Source organism: Dermacentor albipictus, chromosome 3 (genome assembly GCF_038994185.2).
Source record: "Dermacentor albipictus isolate Rhodes 1998 colony chromosome 3, USDA_Dalb.pri_finalv2, whole genome shotgun sequence".
NCBI lineage: Eukaryota > Metazoa > Arthropoda > Arachnida > Ixodida > Ixodidae > Dermacentor > Dermacentor albipictus.
The window spans coordinates 18,459,897-18,483,518 of NC_091823.1; the positions used below are offsets into that span (position 1 = coordinate 18,459,897).

The window sequence follows — 23,622 nt, forward strand, 5'->3', positions numbered from 1 at the left end:
ATGCTGCTTAGCTTCAGGGGTGTCGCGAGAACCGACGTCTTCAGTGGTACGGCCGATGATCGTCGCATTGGGTTGCATAGCGCGACTGAGACGCACATCTGTGGAAGATAGAAGTGTATAGATTGAGGGAGTTCTTCACACGCGCAGCGTAAATGCAGACTCTCAACAGAGATTCTCGCCAGTCACGTCCTCGCAGCTGGCTGCGACAAAACATTGTCAATATTATTCTTCTAGCGATAACTTTATATGAAGGACTCTTTACAATGTTTGTGGCGGTGTGATGTTGGTCGATTGCAATATGAGCGAGCTTCCCGTTAACTAGAATATACAAAAACGTCACGAAGACTGGGCGATTCAAACCTAAGTCATTTCGCTCATAAATGCAGAGTCTCTATTATCATTGCAGAACTTCAGCATGAAGACAGTTCCTGCAGACACTTCGCAACAATAGGATGAGTTCATAAAAGCTGATTGGAATTGCTACTGCGCATGAAAAATTAAACCCCGAGTCACAAGACTATAAGTCACCTCGGCAAATTTCGCTGCATAGACTGCGTCTCTGTGCGCATATTTGTTCGAAACTATCGGCAGTCTCGTCAAACGACTGTTGCACGCGCACACACCGCACACACACACACACAAACACACAAGCCCAATTAAGAACTATAAGCTAACACATTCTATCGTGCCGCAACCTGTTTACGGTTCCGCAGTTTGAGCGAGAATTTTCCACTTTTTTTTTCCGCACTTGCGGCATACGCGAGTTTCTCACTGTACATGTATAGCGTGTCTGTATTGGCTTCCTCCAACAGGCGGCAACCGGGTCAGAAACCTCACGAGACGCCGTAGATCGTGCCCTCGGTGTACATACCGTTTGTATATGGGGGATCGTTCTTCCCGCAAGAGGTCGAGGCTCTTTCGGACAACCTTCGAGCGCTCTCGTTTCCTATGTAATTGTGCACAATCTTCAGCGCGTAATACTGCTCAGCTGTACACAGCGTGGGGTTCGGGACGGGTGCAGTGCAGGACGCGCGCGTATTTAGTGCCGCCGCCGATAGGGGAGCGCCGGTGCCGTTGGGCGGTTACACATCCGCGAGCTCAGTCGTCCCGACGCCTGAAGCATACACAGTTCCGCGTACAGCGTGTGTGTGTAAACATGCCTGCAGCCTCCGCCACCAAGAGCGCGCGATGGTGCTGAGATGTGTGCGATCTCCAGCACAGCATACGCTTAAAGAAGAACGGGGGGCGGTTGTTGCCGCAGCGGCTTTCAAAGACTCGGCATATGCCTTCCCCAAGAGCGGCGCGAGTGCAATCAGCTCGAGACGTTCGGCAAGATATCAGCGGCGCGGCTAAATGCGGAGCGCGAGCAGCCGGACCACGTGATAAGAAGGCATACACGAGCGCGGTATACCACGCGAGCCGATTCGGTACCGCGCCAACCTCGGCTTTACTTTAATCGCCGTGAATCTTCTTCCCGCGGCCGGAGACGGCCGCGATTGCCTCGCGTCTGCTGTGCGTGTGTGTATAGACGCGCGCACTCCGCGCTTCCACGGGCCACTTTTCTGTTGGCGCCGGTGTTGTTTCGGGGAGCGCGCGGCGCTTCGTTTAGCATAGCTCATAAGGGAACTGCACCGGCGGAGGAATTCCCCCGCTCTGATAGCGACCTCTTCTCTCTAATGGCGGCTTGAGGCCGCGCTATACCGTCCTCGCGCGGATGGCGCGGGAGCGGCTGCGTGCGGCGCCGTCCGGGCCGCACCCTTGTGGGCTGGGCAGCGTGCAACGCCCTGGCCGGCCGGCGGACTCGTCCCCAGACCCCTAGCTGGGAGCGGCCGCCCCAAGGGCGCAGCGGCGGCGGCGGCCCGCATCACATGCAAAAAGAGCGCGGCTGCTGCGCCCTGCTCGAGGGCGCACCACGGAACTGGCCGGGCAGCAGCAGCGCAGCCATTACACGCGGGAGAGGCCCTCCTGTCTGCTTCGCTTTCTGCGTTCCTCGCGAGCACCTGCCGCGTTATCCGCCCTACGCTGTGTACGCGGGGCGGCCGACATCCGGACTGCGCACGCTCCTTTCTTCACTCGTCCAACCCGAACGCAGCGCTGCAGCGCGCATATAGCCCGACTCTCGAGTGCTGCCTTTTGAGAGCTTTAGCGTATAGCAGAGATTTACTGTAGCTTTCACATATACCGGGGGACGTGTTGTCCGACAAGAACAGCGCTGGTGGCAACGTCTTGCCACGCTGTAATTGACTGCAGTGAGCTATATAAGCGTTCTTGTGTTAGCAAGGCGCTTAACCAAGCGAAGAAAAAAAGGAAGGTGCTTTCGGGATGAGTATGTTGATGCCGACACGCTTACGCCAGCATAAGCAAGTGAAAAAGAACTGGTCGCTTCAGGGAAAGCTTTTTTTTCTTACTGTTAATATTCCTTTTTCTTTCGCTAGACCATTTCCAAATGCCTGCCCGATGCAAATGTCATAGCTGTACTTCATCACTATCACCATCATCGCGTCCACCGTCTTATGCCACGTCATCTGGCGTGACGCCTACGCTACTTCTCCGCTATGATACGCGACATTATTACCGGAATGTAGCTGCGAGCCACCAGTTTTAAACCCAATGCGACGTTTACATGTGACGTTGTGCTACAGTTGATTTCGCGTGCTTAATGGGGTGACTTAGTGAAAGACAAACAATCAAAGGAGACGAGCGCACGCATTGTTTGTTCTTATCTTTATATTTCCGTTGCACTTGCGAGACGAGGCTTGCCGCATGCATGAGACGAGTCGTCGGGGTGTATCTCAGGCGCAGCACCAGAAGCGTGTCGTTTGTTTGTTACAGATTTGCAACGTTCCTCTCCAGCCCTTCAATGACAAGGGGAAGGGAGGATAACTATAGAGGAAACGCCGGGAGGTCGGGCTGAAGTCCTCTGCTTAGAGGAGAAAAATAAGGGTGTACGTATCCGGAGTGATGATGACGATATGCGACTATATGAACGTCCGTGTCCGTGTTAAGTACATGCCCGTTCACGGCCTTATAGATTTAGGTTTGTGTTAACGAAAATTGTAAAAGCGTCTAATGAAGTATACTCGCATCGTTGTGACTATGGATGAACAGGCCAAGGGCCTATATATAGTAACACTTTCTGGCTCAACGTTGTTACTTCGTTAGCGCCAATTAACAGGTTGCAACATAAAGTCTTCGCGTGCACGAATATGCACTTACACGTGCACATGCGTGCGGAAACAGTCGACCATGAAATACTTAAGGAGAGTTTGTTTTGGGGCTACGAAGCTAGACAAGAAATACTCTTGTCTATACGGCTTCGTAAGTACATCTCACTTTGATGTAGTGAGCTATACCGAACGCGACTTTCTGTGTGCCTTGCGTCGAGATGCCCGTTGCAGCGGACTGCGAACCTCGCCGCCGCACCGCAGCGCCGGTTATAAATACATGTTCACACCAATAGCGGTCATGGCCATGGGTGTTGTCCCTTTGAAACAACGACAGCTTATAAGTGCGCAACGAGACGTGAAACAGGCGCTGGCGCCGTTACAAACTGGCAGTCGCACGGCGGCTGATCCGCGGTGCCCACGGAACGGCAATGCCACCATCGATATATAGGATATACATATATAGGATATAGGAAGAACAAAGAGACAAAGAAAGACGCAGATTTTTTCGTATGCATTAGTCGTTACAAGGGCTGCAGCATATTAGAATGGCAAAAAAAAAAAATTTGTCGCAATCAGCACCTCTTATAGCGGCAGCGAACTGACAGACGATGACCGAAACAACGCTTTTCGCGAATTTCTAATCAAAAAGCGACAAAGCGGAATGTATACAAACAACGAAATAGATTCTAAATAGGCACACATTACGTCTGCTGCAGTGTTTCCTTCTGCAGCAAATTCTGGAACACATATTTACCCAAACTCACGTGGAGATGGTCTCAAATATGATCCTGCACAAAGAAATCACCGGATTTGGTGCAGGAAACGATGATTTGCGAAGCGCGAAAATGCGCAGCCAGTGCCACGGATGCCCTCATCACCACCCAGGCATATCACCACCAGGCCGCACGTGCTATTTTTCAGAACAAAAGCAAAGTAGAACTGACCCCTGCTGCTGCAAGGTGAACAAGCCACTTGCACACACACACACAGTCGGCGCTTAGCGAACCGGCGACCGTTGAACTGGCGTCCATTACTTCTTTCCCTCCGCGCATTACAAATACGTCTGTGGTGTCTGTAATGCGCCGGAAATTGCGGCAGCAGCGCGCCGTCCACAGCTTTGCAGGCTTCTTCCCTTCTTCTCTCCTCCGTGGAAGCGGGTCCATTTGCAACGAGGAGCGCCTTCACCTGCCGGCCAAGGCATCGAGCCAGTCGGACTTCGCCAGTCGTACAAAACGCACCACGCTAACTGCCTGTGGGTGTGGGCATGCATAATGGCGCTCGCGTCACACACACGGCGGTCTCTAACGGGGCAGCGATCGCGCGAGTTTCGGCAACACGGCCACGTACAGCGCATGTGGTTGAATCGAACGGGGCTGGCAGCCAGCCACGTAGCTGAAGTTTATAAAGTGCGGTTATTTATTATTATTGCTTTATTATTATTATTTTTATTATTGCTTACGGCAACTGGCCAGCCGTAATTCTACCTCGTGGCAAGATAGATCTTATATAAGGACACACATATAATGCGAAGTGAGTGAGAGCAAATACGAATAAGGTGTTCGACAAGCAAGCAAGCGTGAGCGCGTGGCCCTTAAGCCATACGCGACTTCTGCAAATACATACGGCTTGCAAATATGACTGCCTCCTTTACCTTTTGTCTCCATCACAACATGTACGAACTCCGTCAAAAAAAAAAAAAAAAAAAAGAAGCCGAAGCCACATGCAAGTGCGTGAGCTTTGTTGAGTAGCTGTAGGTTGCATCATGTCGCGCCCCTGTGGTGCTTTTAAGGTCTGTAGAACGAAAATCCTCTACACGGTTTTAGGGCAAAGCGGATCCATACGACAGGAGACGGACGTCCACTAAATCGACTAAATGCAGTTATGCGCAAAGAGCTTCTATTCTTTAAATACTGCTTGTACTAAGGGTATTCTTACATCGTTAAGATTATGTACGATGCGTACATATGAAATTCTGTTGAGCAATTCGAACACGTCAGCTGCGGGAACAAATATATAAACGTTGGTGGGAACAGCGTGTCGTCTCGTATGTGGCATCGTTGTGCGCGCGCGCACTACGCGGGTATACGTATACGCAGGTTGTGATGTGCTTGCTATAAACACATGCTGCAGGAAGAACGTCAGAAGACTTGCAACAGTGTAGACACTTGGGCTATAGTCGCGGTTCCTTGGATAATTCGTAACCGATACGTACACATAAACAGCGGATGCGAAGTGACGCAATACGACGCTGACGACATACGTAGTGTAATTTTGTGTACTTCCCTTTTGTGTTCTTTTTTTTTTGCCTATACAGTAAAAGCTCGTTAATTCGAACCGCAAGGGGAAGCCGCTTCAGTTCGAATTAACGAAAGCTCGAACTAACGAAAGTGAAGGGAAGCAACAGTACACTGCGAGTTGGAAGCAGTAGGGCATGTAAGAAATTTGGCGTGTCAGAAAGTGATCAAGTCGAAGCTCTGGGTCCGACTGTGCCACACCACCGATGTCCACCAGAAACGAACGTTAGCCGAGGCTTAACACCATCACAATGAATCGCGACAGCCGATACCTCCTAAGCTGAAAACAGAGGTGCACAACTGATGAAGACTGCCGAGACAAAGACGCTGAACGTGTGAAGGTGGCGAAATCCCTGATTCGTTGGTTCTTGATTGCAAGCGCAGCTGCGACGTACTTGATTCGCTGTGTTTTGGCACTTGCCGTGCCATCTCCGCACAACATTAGCAGCTGTACAAGATTTGCAAAGCCTCCGAGATTCGCAAGGGGCAAGAAGTCTCGGAAGTTACGTAGAACAGAGAGGCGGCAACCGCCGCTGCCTTTTGGCTGACCCCGCGTCGGTTAGATTTTTTTCCGATTTTGCCTTCTCTTGACGTTCTCTCCGTTTCGGAGGCAATACAGCCTTGTGTGTAGGCAGTAGGCGCGTTTCTCTGGCCGTGTGCCAGGCGAGCGTAGTTCGAATTATCCGTGAGGGAACCTTCTCGCGTTCGAATTAACGAACTTTTTTATACATAGACTTCTGTGGAGCTTGGCCGGACCAAATCGTACAGTTCGAATTATCCATAAATTCGAATTATTGAAGTTCGAATTACCGAGCTTTCACTGTATACAGCGGAAATGCCCAAGATATTTCGGTAGCAAACGAATTTTCTTGTTCTCCTTGCTACTCCGTGCTTACCATGGGAGGGAAAGTTGCATGCATCGGTTTAACGAAGCGTGCAGCGCGAATTATCGGCAATCGCCTCCGTGACTGCATGCCGCCAACAAATAAAAAAAAAAATAATAAAACAAACGAAACTGGCACACAGACTATATACGTGCATTGGAAGCCGGACTGAATAGAGTTATGCATTTCCTTAGTGGCGCTATGTTTCTCATATAAACCTTTCCGGTCATGCGTGCAGCGAGGTTCCGCCTGTTTCAAATGATCCACAGAGGTGATATGACATATGATGCGGTATACAGAGGCAACAGCTTATCTCTATGGTCACGCGCGCTGCTCTCGAATGCCATCAGGCAGGTGTCGCTACAATCCTGAAGAGTGAAGCATATTTCTGAAGTGCAGTACACGTGGAGTCATTTGAATGCTGCATATAGAGTGTATACACTACTTTCCTCACTGTGTATACCCGGCCGCGGTGGCTCAGTGCTGTGGCGTTCTGCAGCTGAGCACGAGGGTGCGGGTTCGATTACCGACAAATTTGCCGTTCGGTTTCGAATTTCAAGCTCTCGTACGCTTATTTTTGTTGCACGTTAACCGGTGGTTGAAATTAACCCGCAGCCATCCATTACTGCGTCTCAGAGGCTACACAGGTTTTACTTCGAGACGTTAAACCTCATAATTTCACATCGGTGATCATTGCTCTATGCGAGATTGTTAGCGTTCTCGAATGTTGGATTAAACTAAGGCATACATCGAAATATCAGGACGAGTAAGGGTTCCTCTCGCTCGATTATATTTTCTTATCATCCAACCTCACAATCCAGGTCCAGGGCACTCGAACTAGATATGAAATATGGCACAGTGGGTGAGACATCCCTGACAACAACTTTCGCCCCATTTGCGCCACTCTCTTCGGCGCTCCCGCAGCACGAGTGCGCGAAAAACCGCGCGCCCGGTGTCCCGATTCCCCGGGGCCCACCTGTTGGCGCGCGTGGGCGTCGTGGTGGAGGGGGCGGCGCGGCTCGCTAGCGGCCGAGGAATCCAATCAGGGCCGAGATTGCACGCCGGGCCGATTCGCACAGCGGGCGCGTCCGGCAGCTACGCCTCCCGCAATGCGTCCGGCCTGGGCGGGGCGCGCACCTCGCGGCGGCAACAGACGAGCGCTCGCCCTCCCCCCCCCCCCCCCCCCCCCCCCAAACGACTGCCGCACACACAACCTTTCCCCGCTCCACACGACCGCTCGCGAACCGACGGCAGGCCGGAGCGTGCGTGCGTGCGTGCGTTCCCGAGCGTTCAACGTTGAGCGCGCCGGGCCAGGCTAAAGGCCGGACGCCGTCGCTGTTTGGGAGCGAACGAGACGACGACGCTCCGCTTTGCGAACGATTCCCACGTCCGGAGAGGAACGCCTTTTGTGAGTGAGGATCGAGCTCCCCTCTTTTCCTTCAATACTGCCGCAGCAGGCGAGGATAGAAGGCGCCGCAATGGGCCATTGCGATGGCGGAACTGCTCGCTCGTTCGCGCGCCGGCTGAACTGCATATGTATGCGGCCGCGATGCCGCCTCCAGGACACCGCCGCAGTGTGCATTCTTCGGGCCGACCCCGAAAGGGTTGCCTCGGCGTGTGGGGGTGGGTGCGCGCACCGATGTGTGGGATGCGCGTCTGTGTGTCCAATGAGCTTGCACTGGGTAAGAGAATCGGATGGGTGTGGGGTAGCATCCGCAACGCTGTGCCGAGTTGACGGTGTAACCTCGAAGTTGCTACATTAGCGGTGCCTTCCTCCACCCGCCTCCTTTTCCCCCGTATCGTGTACCCGGTGATCAGCTGATACCCGACCTCCAGAAACCGCGCTAACACCGCGTGTCTACAACCGTGGTGGCGAAGGAGCATCGATGCTTGTGCGCGTAAGAGACGGGGTTGTTACCCCTTTAGCTCTTGCCGCGAGGGGTTATGCTCAAGAAAGGAGTGGCCCCAAAAGACGGCTATAGCTGTTTCTTGTAGCTGTGTGCATCCACCCTTTCCGAACTCGCGTGCCTCGTCTTGTCTACATTTATCTCCGAAATGCAAGAATGCGTTGCGAGAGCAAGAAGGCATCGGCGACCTCTGGCTGCAGCTCCGTTTTACGTTTGATCCTTCGGTTCCGGAACAGTACGCGCCCACCATGTGCCCTGTGAGCGCGCGGCCATCAGCAACACCAGCAAGAACGGCGCGTCCTACTTACATATTTTTCAGGCCACAAAGCACCCACACCACATCGGCGATTCGCTGTCTGCGGGGCGCTACTAATCGCAGGCCCCTTTGCTCGCACCTCGATGCTCCACGGCGCATGAATCATCTCGCAAACCGGCACTAAAGCTGAGCACGTGGTAGTTCGATTCATCTTACGAGCGGCGTGCAGGGAATGCACCATCGGTGGACCGAGTGGCGTGTATATGAGACGTTTTGTGAGGCCACCTAGGGATGTCGCACCTGAAAATGCTTCTTCCCACTTTATTAATGCGAGAGCATTACTTGGCTCATTGTGCGCCACCGCCGTCATTCGAAATGCAAGTAACATATAGCGCAGTAAGGACGAGGGACAAGTCGAGACAAGGCAAGCGCTATATGGCTTTATCAAAGAAATAGCTTGAATTCTTGATATAAGCTGCACGTGGCAGTGTACCTTCGTCTTTTCAGCGGATCCGGATGGGTTATATATATATGCTCAGAATCCGCAATAAAATATTAGTTTTTATATTAGCTTTTTCTGTCTCGACTTTTCCCTGTTAGGATTGGGGGCTCAATCCCATCGCTCGTAACCCGTTGTCAAGATTGGAGTCCGGCATGAATTAGAAGGTAGCTGGCCCATGCCGTCGTCCAACTTATCCACGCTGAGGGCGTTGATGAAGGGAAGGACTGCTGCTCATCGATAACGAGGAATATGGGTTTATTAACAGTATCTACATGCAGTTCATCAGTCTAGCACGACTGCGAGAGAAAGTGCATCAGTCTAACATGACTGCTTGAGAAAGTACACTGAGCATCCGCACAACAGCGGTTTATAAACACACGGTCCTCCCCCGATACCCAGGTGACGGAAACGGCCGTCCAGTCATCGTAAGAAGTCGCCTCTATGCAGGACGGTTTAAACACACACACACACACACACACACACACACACACACACACACACACACCTACACACACACACACACACACACACACACACACACACACACACACACACACACACACACGCACACACACACACACACACACACACACACACACACACACACACACACACACACACACACACACACACACACACTTCCTCGCGCGAGGTTCACGGTCCGGAGCCGACGTCAGACGGACTTCTTAGAACTCGGGGCTTGTGTCAGGAAAGGTGCCTTTTATTCCCAGAGCTTGGGGAATATTATTCTTAGGGAATGTCGGACGACGACTGCGACATTCCCCAAGAGTATCAGATGGAGTTCGCCTACGAACCCGATGATGAAATGTATTGTCTATACCATGGTGCCGCTCGGGAAAGTGCTGTCATCGCTCGGCAAAGCGGTGCCATCGTGCCAAAAAGTGGTGTCATCGAGAAAGAATAATCAACGAAATGTGCGTGAATTACACTACACTAATGAGAACTCCGCAAATAAAACTAAGCTGATAGATCGCAATATGGCCGGTTTGTCGTCTTGAGCTGCTGTGACCTCATAAGCAGCAACATTACACTCGCAAACGTGTTTGATTAGAATGGCTGATGGCGTCGAGTGCAATGCCTGCGGTGTCAAGAAGACTACAGAACATCTACTGTGCTTCTACCCAACTTTTGAAACTGACCTGACCTCTGCACAGCTCTGAATTAGACAGAAAACCACTCACCTTGAACGAGATCTTGGGACCATGGCCTCGCATATCGCAGCTACAAAAGGCCACAAAAGCGCTGCTGCGATTTTTGAAAGCTACCGGATTGAGCGACTGTCAGGACTGAGTGACCGTCACTGTAATAGAGCAGAAAACTGTTACCACGTCGGCAATATCCACAGTAGACTTTCTCTTCTCTTAATCTTTATTTCGCCTTTTCCCTTCCCCCAGTGTAGGGTAGCCAACCGGGCTTAGTCCTGCTTAACCTTCTTACCTTTCATTTATCATTTTCTCTCTCTTGGAAACGTAACACAGCAACACTAAACTCAGCGACACACTCAATGACAAGCAGGCCTTAAAAGTCTCCCTTCCGTGAAGGGGATGTTCTCATAGGGCGCCGACCAGTATAACGCACGCACACTCACACACGCTCATATATATGTAGAATAGAATAGAATAGAATAGAATTGAATAGAATAGAAGCCGGGATAAGAAAAGAATAAAACCCAATTTCAAGCAATGTAGTGAAGCCAACTTGTTCTAGAATTAAACATATTCTGTGGGTGTTTTGTCAATAAATGTATTACGAGCGTATTTCGGGCATTTATTTATAGTGCCGATTCAATCAAGCGTTTAGGAAGAAATGTAAACATTCTTTTTTTCGGAAATAACTCTCGAGGTAAAGGATTCAAGATATGTGAACTCAAAGCATATAAGTCTAGTTGTAACACAGAGCATTAGTTGCCTTTATTTAATTGACAACCTCAGGCACTACAACAACAATTTTATGGTTTCACAACTACTTACAGCGACAAAAGTGGACAAAATGCAGGCGTCTTTGGTATAACACATCACTTATAGTGCACAACTAAATGAATAACTGGCAACCTAGAGAAACCGAGGTGAACACTCCTTTAAAAAAATGGAGTGGGAGCGCCCCTCAACCTCCCCCCCCCCCCCCGCCCTCACCCGGGCCTCCCCCTGACTTTAAGCACCGGCGACAAGTAATGCTCCCGCATTTACGCATCATAAGAATCGCTTAGGTGCCCCCATATAGTTTTATTTATTTATTCTGCAAGGAACTCTCGTGCCTTCGACACCCGTTTGTTTCTTTATGCAGCCCACAATGACAACGAAATACGGACACCACGCTGTCGAGCAGTAGGTCAGAACACTGCCGCACAAACACCACTACGGATTTCGGCGGGGTCGGAAATGATTAAAGTAATGAAAAGAAACAGCGAAAACAAAGGAATGTGCGGGAATTTTCAGCTTACATAAGATTCGTTTCACCGTCTTCGAAATTACATGCGGTCGCCCTCCTTACACATCGGCGCATGTGTGTGCGCCAACAAACGAGGTCACATTGGCGCGATCGGCGCGAAAGCGCCCGTCAATTTCTGCCCGCCACGCGGTCGCCGCACATCGCCTGGCCAGGGACGGGGCAGCAGCCCGTGAAGGTAAATGGGGGGGACCAGAGGGGGAGGTATACGATGCCAGGGCGCCCTCGAGCCTTTCATCGCTCTTCGATGGTTGGACCGGTTCGAGCTATTCCCACTTTTACGTCACCAGCGTCGGTCGCGCTGCTAACGTGCAGATAGGCGCCCCAGTTTTCACGTTTTCTCTTCAATGCGCCCGCGCGAACAACCTTCCATCTCCACACAACGGATTCGAGCCGTCCGCAGCGTCGTTCAGAAACCCACTCGCCCCACTCTATGCGCTTCTTCGTAGTCTATATGGCAGCCGAGCCTTCGCGTTGCGAGCACATACAGGATGATGCGGCCGTGATGCGTTGCCAGCGCACTCGGACGAAATCAACGCACGGGGTGGTGGCCATGGACCAGACGTGAAAAGTATACAATTACACCGTCACGGCTGCTACGGGTTTCTGGATCAAAATAATTTTTTTTTTCAAGTAATTGGCACGAACCTCACGTGTCCAACTGAAGACGTTTCGGCGTGATGTGAATGTTCTCACAAGCCGTGACGGTTCATACGAACAAGCCAATGAGCTTTTTGTTCATAGGTCACTCATTTATAGGTACCACGCCAGGTTGCAACCCTCATTCCTTCTCCCTACCCCCCTCTCTAATGCACACAATATTCACATGCACAGTATTTATGCATATATATGTGTGTATGGCGCGTGTCATAGAGAGTATAGTGAGAAGCGACGACAAAGGTTACTCACCATCGATGTCACTCTGTCGCATCGCAGCTCGTTGGATATCTCTGTGGTCAACTACGCACAACTGAAATAAATAAAAAAAGAATTAAAAATATGAAAGAAAAAAGAAAAGAAAGGAAAGGCTGCGTGCTGCCTGGAGAGTGAACTTGCCTTTACAACGGTATACAAACTCACAAAGGCGGAAAATTTCTTGACCGCGATAAGCAGCAAATAAACAAGTACGCATTCGCATTTCACGACGACATATACTCTACGCACCTGCAGAAATTTGTGTCAACGAGATTCTATACTGTACTCGTTACACTTAGCGGTATTCTAAAAACATGCAGTGTCATCGAGTTAAATCTCGAGTTTGAGAAAACGGTGCACACAGCTATAGACCACCAGACTCTGCCACTCTTGGTGCTGTACATGCATGCACGCATGCCCCGCGTATACGACGACGCAAGCACTCTTGCTGCTAACATTATGGAAGTTATCGTGGGAAGTTTTAAACAACAGGTTCGCAGAGAATGCGCGTGACAACTTGGCAAGCGTTATGAGCTCACATAATTTGCATACAGAGCTTATGGAGGAGATCGTGTTCGCATTCCCCGTGCAAATGAGACCGAGTGTTGCGCAGACGACCTCTTCCATCAAGGGCGCTGCGTCAAGTTGGCACGCGTGCACGAAAGTCTCAAGGAAAGTTTCACATTGGGGACTTTTTTTACATCAGTGCAATGTTTCAGAAACTCGAAGCTTATTCTTGTTCTCGTGTCGTCACTTGACATGGGGCGAGGAAAAGGTGAACGTTCCTAGAAGACCTATACACGTTGTAGCCGCGGGCCAGAGCGTGCCTGCTTCGGTGCGCCTGCATGCCGTTGCTTAAAGCGAGCAGGAGCCGGCAGGCCGGCCGTCCAGCCACTCCCCTAGACTTTCATCGCTTTTCTTTGAGCACAAACCCCCGGTACCATCAGGCAAGCTGCGAAGCGCGTTGGTTACCTCGGCCCTTAGGCCGAGCAGCGAGCCCTGATGGATGGAGAGCGCTGCGGGGGGAAGCCCTCGCCGCAGGAGCTAGCGGCCACCTGGGCGCCCCCCCCCCCCCCTTCTCTTCTTAAAGCCCCCCCCCCCCCTTCCACCTCGTCCCCTCAGCCACCACCGAAGGGGGCGCTCTTCCCTGCTCGAGTGCGTTCGAGTGCGCGCTCACCGAGTGGGTGGCCCCACGCACACAAAGTCATGGCGGCAGCGTGTATAGGACTGCTTCTGGGGCGTCGCTGCTGCAGGTCGAGGCCCGGGTCTCGTCCATGCGCCGGCGGCGTCATGCCGGAAATCACGAAAAGCCGCTCGGGAGGAACGCACCAAGCTGCGCACGCATCCATCCATTCTTCCTCCTACGCGCAACCATGTGTCCGGCCTACGCTGTACGTGCGGCCGCGCACTCGCGCGTCACACAGCTCTGATTAATCGAGCGGCGCCGCGCCGGCACCGCTTTTTCTCGCGTAAAGGGCCGGGCGGCTGTGTTTTGGGGAAACGCCCAAAATCGGCGCACTTCCTCCCGTCTCCCTTGCGAAGGCCGACCAGAGAGACCGGGCGACGTGAACTGTCACGGACCACCGGTTGTGGTGGCCCGTTCTCTGCGTATCCCTTCGCCCTGACGCGCGAGTTGCCACGGGTCGTTATGCGAGGCGTGTCGAGTCATCGTGACTCGTTGATTAGCGGCTGTGCACGAGGCGCGCTTTGAACATGTGTTCTCCGCATTCACACTACGTAAACAATCACGTTTGTTTCGTTCGAGTGACGCGCATATCCTTTCACCTCTTGACCCCATTCGTATCAGTGTAAGCGTTGCTGAATGCCGCGCTCTTCGTTATCCTTACGTAAGTTTGAAGGGACCCATAGTAGAGCTGTTGTCTTCGGTGTGGTCGCGTTTTCTTGTGTTGGCCCAAAAGTGTTTTGCTTTGCTTCTGCTTGTTATCCGCCGCGTCTTACGTCTTCGTAAAACTCGCGTTCGCAGTGTACTGCTTATAATGCCCACTTAATTTTTTTTTTTGAACAAGAACATCAAGAACGTGACTCGCAGTACGCGCACCCTTCTATGTGGTAGCAGCCGGCCACAAGGCGTGTAAATTTGTGAACGTTGTCTGCAGACAACCGCAGCGTCGCGTGCTTTTCGCTCGCTTGTCTGAAAATTACAAGTTGTCACGCATGAATCCGGCCTACGTTCGCCTCCACCACGCCGAAAATTACACGCGTTTACTGGCTTGCGGGTGTCACGTCGCGTTTGTCTGTACGCTGTTACTCGGTTAGTCACTGTAATGTGGACCATAACCGCTACAAGCACCACCCACGGTGGCGCCATCCCCGACAGCAGTAAACCGTAAAAGAAAGCACCTATTACGACCAAAAGAAACGTGAGCCAGCAGGAATAGAACGCGCATCTTGGCGAATGAGAACTTGTAAACAGAACTGAGCTTCGTCTATTGCATCCTGTTAAAGTGAATAGGCTTGGGACTGTGCGTGCAAAAAGCGAGATATTCAATAATTTCTTTTGATTTGCGAATATTTGTGGGAAGCATTCCGAACTTAGCACACGCCTTCGTCATGTTCTGTGCTCTCGAAACTGAATTACACCGACGTCGTCGTTGGTTTTGCGATACACCATAGCAGAATAAATGTGACTAGACAAGGAATATGCTCGCAATCTTTGCAAACTACACAGGATACGCATGATTTACGCAAAGGTTAAAACAGCCATTTGCTTCCATTTGCCAGATGACAGCGTTTATAGTGGCGAAAGCACTTACTCTCTGTCAACTCGCCCTTCGGTCATATTGCCTGAACCGAACGCTAACTGAGATGCTGGTCATGTATGTTTCACCCGGTCACCGTGACTGGCTCAACAAGTTACCATTTGCTACCTGTGCGCACAATTCATCGCATTACACCGCTGGATATTTACCGTCTTATTTACTGTTTGGCCGACATCCTGCATTAATTGCCACTCGAGACTCTCCTTCCTTCGGCTCCACACTCACCTAATGAATACGCCAGTGACGTAGTTGCTCGAGCCAGTTCAGCTCGTCAACTTGCCCACGGCCGACTCAAGCTCTGCTTCGCAAGAATCCCAAAAAATTTCGTTACGACAGCCGACACAAAAGCGTGCACTTCTCGCCAGGCTGCTGCTCCTCCTATGGCCGCCATGCCGTGTTAGATATGGAGCTGGTTCCTGCGATTACTTCGAGTTCCCCAGACCACATCGGATTACAGCACAGCTAATTGAGGAATGCAAAAGCAGGAAAGCGCATTCCAGAGAAGCGGCCGAGGCAACAAGTTTACGTGCCAACAAGTTCCTGCGCCGCCGGGATTAGCAGGTGGGCATCCGACAATGAAGCAGGTGCACGAGCGCCCCCCCGCTCCTTCTCCAGCCTACAAGTGGATTGCCAGTCTGCGTGGCAAGACCGCAGAGAGCCCCGACAGGTGTGCCACGCGACACGGGCGCCTACCATTGGCTGCAAGTGGCGTCATCGGAGTGGACTCTCCCATTGGTCAAACATGACGTGACTTGCAGTGCTCGAAGGGCTTATAAGAAGCCTTCCAGAGAGACCTGAGATTCTGGGACATGCTCCGATTCCCTGATTCACCTCTCTCGAACTTCTTGCCGCGGGCCGCAGCGTCCGAGTTGCTGCGGGCCCGTAATGTCAGTACGCCTGTTACTGGACGCTCACGTCTCTTGTAAATAATGTAGAATAAATCCCTCCCAAGTTTTTGGGTTCATCCCGACGTCCCGTCCTCCAACCCCTACATCTGGTTGGCAGCGGTAGGATCGCCTCCGAATGCATCAGCTGGTGGCAGCGCTACGTATCAACCTTCGTCGAGACAGATCCTAAGGAACCGGGAAGAGCGAAGAAGAGAGAGCCTTCGTCGAAAGAGGTCCGAAGAAACTGGGAGTAGCGAAGAAGGAGCGAGCCTTCGACCCAGGGAGTCCGGAAGGAACCGGCAACAGCGGACGAACGAACCGGATGGCAGGGTGCTGCAACCGTAAGTGAGCGCGTGGTTTTTTTCCTTATGATTCGCCAGACTCAAAGGTTGTGTGTTCAATTTTGATAGTTCTGGGAATCGGGAGTTTGTTGCATTGTGTGTTTGCACAAATTAATTAAGGAAAACAGTTTTAACCACCTGTCGGGGCAGCTGCCATGGATCTTAGAAGGTTGACGAGGTTAGACTTGTTGTTGGTGTGCGACGATTTGGGAGTTGAGGCGGACGAACGGATGGAAACGCCAGCTATCATAAAGGCGATTAATGATAGTGGCAATGATGACAAAAGCATTGCGCTTGCTTGGGAGGTGATACAGGAGCCACGGGAGCGTGTGCGTCGTGTACGTTTGCGAGAGCGTCGTGAGCTTAGGAGTGAGCGTCAGCGTGAAGAACGCGAGAATGAACGGAAGCAGGAGCTTCAAGAACTTGCTCTTAGGTGTCAGCGTCACGAACGTGAGAAGGAACGTAAGCTTGAGCGTGAGCAAAAGTATGAGAGAGAGAAGGCAGCACTGATCAAAGAGATACAGTATTGTGATCAGTTTTTGGCACAGAGACAACGGCTGTCTGAGAATTCTGTAGGTAGTACAGAGCGAAAGAATGAGGAAGCATCTAGCGGACTTTCGCCAGAAGCCGACGAAAAGAGTAGTGCCTGTGAGATTGGCTGCCGATTCATAAGTAAAGGGAAAAGGCTAGCTGCTAACGATGCCTTAGTGGCAACAGAGGCCGTTAAAGGCCGTAGTGAGAGCGACGAGGTGCTGTGCCAACAGATGACTGTAGAGACAGCTAGGCCAGCTGCGAACAAATTGGCACAGTTACCGCGTGTGTGCGTCGCTGGTAAGGTTAGCGAGGTTGCTAGCGAGGAAAAGGGTACTGTTGACGCAACAGAAGCGAGCACCCATGTCAGGCCAGAGGTGCGTGCAGAAGTGAAGTGCGAGCTGGACGATGCAGTTGAGAATAGTTCTCGGGGTGGCGAGCTCCGTAGCTCACGAGAGAACAACTGCATTGTTCAGGGATCGGTGCGGCTCTCCGCCAGTCTAGATAGCCTAGATAGGGATGATTCCGTTATTAATCATTCGGACTGTGCGCGTGAGACAGCGATCGATACCGACGGGCTGTGTGCCGATTCACAGCGTGCGCTGGGCAATGTAGTAGAGGGCAGTTCGCAAGAGTGCGAGTTGTCTTACTCGAGTAAAGCCTGCTGCATTGTGCCAGAGTCGGTTGAGCTGTCCGCCAGTCGAGGCAGAGAGAATGTTGATTTAAATGAAAATCAATTAGACTGTGCGGGTAAGAGGCCGATCCGGGCCGACGAAATGTGTACCGGCCAGCACGAGGCACGAGGCGACATGAAAGCGAGTGCAAAGAGAAAGCGCCGTAAAAAGAAGCGCAGTAAAAACCGAAAGTCGGTAACTAATGAGGCGCCGCCAAAGATGGCGAGAAACCCAAATGGGCAGGGCGCGAGGAAAAAGGTGCGGTCGTCAAGGACGATGTTGACGCATCCAGAATGGTCGAGCCACCGGTCAAAGGGGGACCGCGAAGAATGTTCTGCACGGACGCGGACAAAGGGCACGAGGCAGTTAAGCTCCTCGTCGTTCCGTAGTTCTTTTCACAGCTCAGCGTGCAGTTCGAAGAAACGCAAGGTGGCAGGACGAGACCAGGTGGGGAGTAGCGACGCGGTCAATCGAGCTTGTGTTGAAAGCGGGGCGCGGGGACGCAAATTGGCAGGAGACCGTAACGTCTTGGGGGAGCTGATAGTGAATCAGCCCTTTTGTTGTTCCTCCGTAGCCAGAGTAGCTTTGAAACTGCGGCCTCCCCGGGTACGACTCAAAGTATGAGTCAGACGTAAGCGTTTGGAATGAGAGGCCAAGAGAGCTTCCGTAGTAGGAAAACGTGTTGTTTTGTATTTTATTTTGAGCATCGGAAAGTTTTCGCGATTTGAGACTAGGCTTTCTTTCAAGGTGTAAGGTTTGAGCTTTGTTTATGGTTTGGTTTGAGAAAGCTCCGAGATTTGAAAGATGCGTTTTATGTAAACATGTAGTCTCGCGAGATGCTCATTAATAAGTAGATAGGTTTTTTTTTGGTGTGTGTATGTGTGAGTAACCTGAAGGGTCAAGGTTATTGTTGAGAGGCCTATCGTAACGCGCGTGTGTGTTATTTAACCTTCTTTAAGTGTTTTTGAATTTTCTAAGGTTAAGCGCGTAGATTTTCAGTGAGTGCATGATTTGCACGGAGAAGCGTTCTTAGTTCCATTAGCGCGTGTCCTGTGTGGACGGAAGGAAGCAGACTTTATGACTGGGTTGCTCGTGTCTGAAGGGCAGCCGTATTCTGACTTCTATTATAAGTACGCGTGGAACGAGTTATTAAAAGACGCATTAGTTTAAGAGTTCTGCGGAGTGTGTAAGTCCCGCAAGTTTAATTGTTCGTTTATGTCACGTGTCCTGTAGGACTTTCAGGAAAGAAACGTGAGTAAGCGTGAATGAAAAGTTTGCCTACAATGCAAGTACGCGTTCTGTTTAGTGACCACAAGGCTAGTGCGCTTGTGATTACGTACTTGTGAGGTTGACCAGATTGTTCAGTGGCACCATTACGTGCGATAAGTACGCCACTGCGATAGATTGGAAACATGCTGTTCGTGTAGTTAGGCCACTTAAGTTATGTTCGGCTGTTTTCATTTGTTGTTTGCATCGTCAACGACCCTTTTGTTTTGCAACAACAATAGTACTCTGGTCTTGTCGGCATTCGGGGAGAAATGGATAGCTGTTTGGAAGGGTGGTTGGAACTGTTGTCAAAATTGGGGAACTAAAAGATCAGGGTTCATTTTGACGCAGTAATAGCCTGGCGAGTCAGGGGCGAAGAGCCTGCGCTTACACGTGGGGCAGCGCTGTGTTGTTTTGTTTGTTTGACGTTTGTTCTCCAGGGCCAAGGATCCCGAAGTTCGTCAAACGAGGCTCGACCCCAGTACCCTGCAGCTTCTTTCAGCGTTCCTCCTGGCCAGCGAATTGAGTTCACCGGCCATTCAGAACTACCGGGGCGAGGACGAGCTGTTAGATATGGAGCTGGTTCCTGCGATTACTTCGAGTTCCCCAGACCACATCGGATTACAGCACAGCTAATTGAGGAATGCAAAAGCAGGAAAGCGCATTCCAGAGAAGCGGCCGAGGCAACAAGTTTACGTGCCAACAAGTTCCTGCGCCGCCGGGATTAGCAGGTGGGCATCCGACAATGAAGCAGGTGCACGAGCGCCCCCCCGCTCCTTCTCCAGCCTACAAGTGGATTGCCAGTCTGCGTGGCAAGACCGCAGAGAGCCCCGACAGGTGTGCCACGCGACACGGGCGCCTACCATTGGCTGCAAGTGGCGTCATCGGAGTGGACTCTCCCATTGGTCAAACATGACGTGACTTGCAGTGCTCGAAGGGCTTATAAGAAGCCTTCCAGAGAGACCTGAGATTCTGGGACATGCTCTGATTCCCTGATTCACCTCTCTCGAACTTCTTGCCGCGGGCCGCAGCGTCCGAGTTGCTGCGGGCCCGTAATGTCAGTACGCCTGTTACTGGACGCTCACGTCTCTTGTAAATAATGTAGAATAAATCCCTCCCAAGTTGTGGTTTTCATCCCGACGTCCGTCCTCCAACCCCTACAGCCGCTGCGTTGGTTCATCAGAAGAGCTTCTCTCCCGTTACACCGGGCCCTACAAGGTACTGCGTCAACTCGGTGACGTCAATTGCAGGGCCCAGAGATTGTACCTCTGGGCCCTGCTTCTTCTACGTCCTCGCTACCAATAGTGATGTTGTGATGCTTGTCGGCTCAAGTCATGTTGCTCTACTAGCTCCTTGTCTTCACAGTAAGCGCCAGGACAGCGCTTCCGCCGCCGCACGGTCATGTTACGGAGCGATCCGTACATGGATGAACGCGATGCTTGGCAAAGCGATGAAGACACTTGCGGGTAGGGCGGATCAGCCATCCTCTTGCCCTACATTTTCTTTTTGTAACTGTTCTGTAAATACATCTTTCGCCTACATCTCGCCTCCGTCACACTATCGTATTTTTGCATTCAGCAGTGGAAGGGGTTGTCAAACGTGCGCGCAATATCCTGCCGCCGGCAGCGTCCTAGGCGAACACCATATGAGGATCCACTAGTCCCAGCCCATGCAATCCAAGATCGCGCGTTGTCCGATCTCGGACGCCATGCCCAGCATATCAGGACACATTCAAAATGTCGTCAGCAAGCTTCTCTGCAGCGCAAAATGACGAAGACCGGCCTTTCGCACAGTGGAGAGCCCCGTTTGAAAACTTTTGGGTGGTGGGATTTGCTAATAATAGCAGGGAACCTTTGTAGTCCGAATTAGTACAAGTGCGTTTACTTTGAACACGTAGAACAAAACCAGTTGATTCTTCTTTGTACGTTACGCCCAGTGAGCATCGCAAGGACGCCGGGACATGGCATGAGAATCACGTCAGCAATCCGCGCAAGCGGTCCTCAACGCAAGCCGTTGATGCTGTACGGGAAAGCTTGCTTGCGGGATTACGAACTGCCCGTGCGATCGTTCCGACGCTGGGCTCGCGCGACGATTCCTCGAAACGATTCTCACGCTCGACCGCTCGCCTTCTTGGAGGCGCCAAGCTGAAGGATCGTCCGCGAAAGCTTGCGGCAATCTGGCCCTCACGAGGGACCGAGTAAATACGGTTCTTCGAACCGCGCGCTGCTTTTCTCGCGCGTGAGTCACGGGGGTGGGAGTTGCCGCTTCAAACGGGAAGGCGTTTCGCCCCGCTCTAAAGACGGGGAGTATCGGTGTACATGCTACGCTCAAGGCACTCGGTAGCGGTTCTGCTTTGCGCGACTGTGCGGAACACTGAACTCGTCGCAGCTGCGGTCATTCATTCGCCTTGTCGAAAACCCAAGCGAGTGAAGGCCTTGTGTAGCGTCTAAAGACACTTCATAGATAATTGCAATGCAGCATATCAGACATTTGCGCGGCCCGCAAGCAAAACGGCTACGACCCGCCATACGCATGTCTTCGACAGGTCAAACCTGACAAGAACGCCGGTCAAACACAGAGTTGTTTACACTATTGAAAGCGCAGGCCATAACACTCCAGTGGCACAAGGAATCACAAATTACGAAAACTTCACTGTTGGACTGGATTCGTAATCGAGAGAATAAAAAGAAAGAGGAAGGAAACAATAAAGGAAGATGGCCAACAACGTTAGCCGGCACGAAAACAATACATCCAATATTTATTAGTTTACTTCATCGCTGACATGGAGCCATGTCGTGACATGATGATGATAGCATTGATAATGATATCCGTTAATTTTTCTGCGCTCTGGGGAATTGTACGCCTCCTTCTTACAGCGCGCAAAAGACTAAACGCACGGAAGAAAGATTGTGACAGAACCTAAACTGAAAGATTTAATCGAAAATAACAGAAACTATAGATTTAAGTCATGGGAAAACAATGTAGGAAGGAATGAACACTCACCAAAGTCAGAGCAGATTAGAAAAAAAAAAGCACAGCAAGTTAAAAATAAAGGTGGAGGCCCTTCAATATGCCGGCCCGTTCCGGTCGAATTCCCTGCCGTTCTCATCTCTTTCGTGTGACGTCATTGCAGACTAATACACACGGTGCCAAAACCCTATATTTAAACGCGAGAAGCCTCGAGAATTTCACGAGTTGCCCAGTTGCCGTGTCTACGTGAGCAGTTCGTCAGTAAAGCCTGACCAAAGCTCGTGAAGTGGACCTGATAAAGCGAGAGGGTTCGCGCACCGCAACACTGCATGCGAGTAAAGCAAGAATGCGAGCTTTTTCGCAAATAAGTTTTCAACGCGCTCTTATGTACTTGAATTCTAGCGTATTATTTATTTTTGTTGAAGAACACTTGCCTTTTTCTATTTTGTTATTATTATTAGAGTAGCGTCAAAGTCCCGGTACGGCCAGCATGGGGCAAACTGCGAAGTGCATGCTGCCTGGTAGTGGACTGACTCGATCTCCGGATTGCGGTCCGTTTTTTCATAACGTCTCGGCGGTGTCCGGGTTTCGCTGTTAATGGTCTCGAAGGTAATAAGGACAAACGAGTCTAAAATTTCCGGCGCCTCTCCGCCATATCTCCGCTCTCATCTATACAGCGAGGGTGACTAATCAGGGCGCGGCCAGAACAAAAGCGAACTGCGCGAAAAATACCAGAAACAAAGAAAAAGAAACGAAGAAAGGAGGCCCTGATTGATGGGCGAGCGACCTCGCACGTGTAAATGCCTCTGCGACCACCGCCGCCACCGCCTCTGACTGGGGAGCGAACAAGACGGATTAAAAAAAAAAAGAAGAAGAAAAAAAGAAAAAAAAAGAAAGAACACGCAAGGCGCGAGCACCAGCAGCAGCAGCAGCCAGCAGGCATCAATAAAGCATCGCCGACGGTGCGGGTCGGCGCAACTCGCGGTGCAAACATTCGCCTCGGGGTTCAAGTAAAACGCCAGTAACGGAGGCAGAAGAATGGGGAGTCTCCGCGGTGCCCCCACTGCTGCTGCTGCTGCAGACACATGCACACACCCTCGCAGCGGCAGCAGTGTGTGTATACATGCTCGCCAAGGCGGCTGATGCCGAAACAGGAAACAGCGGGGTCAAAGGTGGAGCCGGCTGGAAGGCGGGGCGCGCTCACGAAAGGAAACAAGTCATGGCCGCCGACGACGACCAAAGACGACGATGGCGCGGGAGGCGCGGAATGACCGCCGCTGCTGCGCGCCCCCGTGCCTCGCGAGAACGGTGCAGCCCTGCCGAAACTGTTAGACGCCGGGGGGCAAGTCGGACACAGCTCGCGGCGATTACTCCAACCATGCGGACGACGAAGGGCGTGAGCTAGGGTTCACACGTGTTGCGTTTTCAACAGAACTTTGCGAGTCGGCGGCCGTCCTGTCTTTGACACTGTAACATACGTTATAGCATACAGTATATAGTTCGTCTGCCGCGTGGCCATGTGTAGCCGCCATGTCGCTGCAGCGTCGGCCGGTCAGGAGCGGCAAATGAGCTTTAGCGCGATCAGCAAGGTCATTTCACGAAACCACCGCCTTGCGTATTTCTGCCGAACTCGTATAGTATATATAATAGCTTCCAGTATTTCGGGCAGTCCGTCACCTGTGCGTCTAGTAGCTATAGCTTTGGCGGTAGAACGACTAACCCTGGCAAGTAGGCAGGTATGTGCGAACGCAGAGGTCCGAGCCTCTAATCTCGCACAGGACA

At 51.5% G+C, this 23,622-nt stretch overlaps 2 protein-coding genes across 5 annotated transcripts in view; one reads left to right on the top strand and one right to left on the bottom strand.

The window, feature by feature from the left end:
• LOC135896966 (uncharacterized) overlaps positions 1 to 23,622 on the bottom strand; it is a 123,631-nt gene that overhangs the window by 94,453 nt on the left and 5,556 nt on the right. For 3 of the 4 annotated variants that reach the window (XM_070535170.1, XM_070535169.1, XM_070535171.1), the window contains exons 2-3: positions 12,386 to 12,446; positions 10,213 to 10,331 (exon numbers count right to left, since the gene is read on the bottom strand). In XM_070535170.1, the coding sequence (XP_070391271.1) occupies positions 10,213 to 10,245 (33 nt within the window). In that variant the 5' untranslated portion in view covers positions 10,246 to 10,331; positions 12,386 to 12,446. The remainder of the gene's footprint in view (positions 1 to 10,212; positions 10,332 to 12,385; positions 12,447 to 23,622) is intronic. The other variant, XM_070535168.1, reaches the window with a different exon arrangement.
• Positions 1 to 23,622, top strand: part of ft (cadherin-related tumor suppressor fat) — a 127,175-nt gene that overhangs the window by 65,496 nt on the left and 38,057 nt on the right. The gene's annotated exons all lie outside the window — the stretch shown is intronic.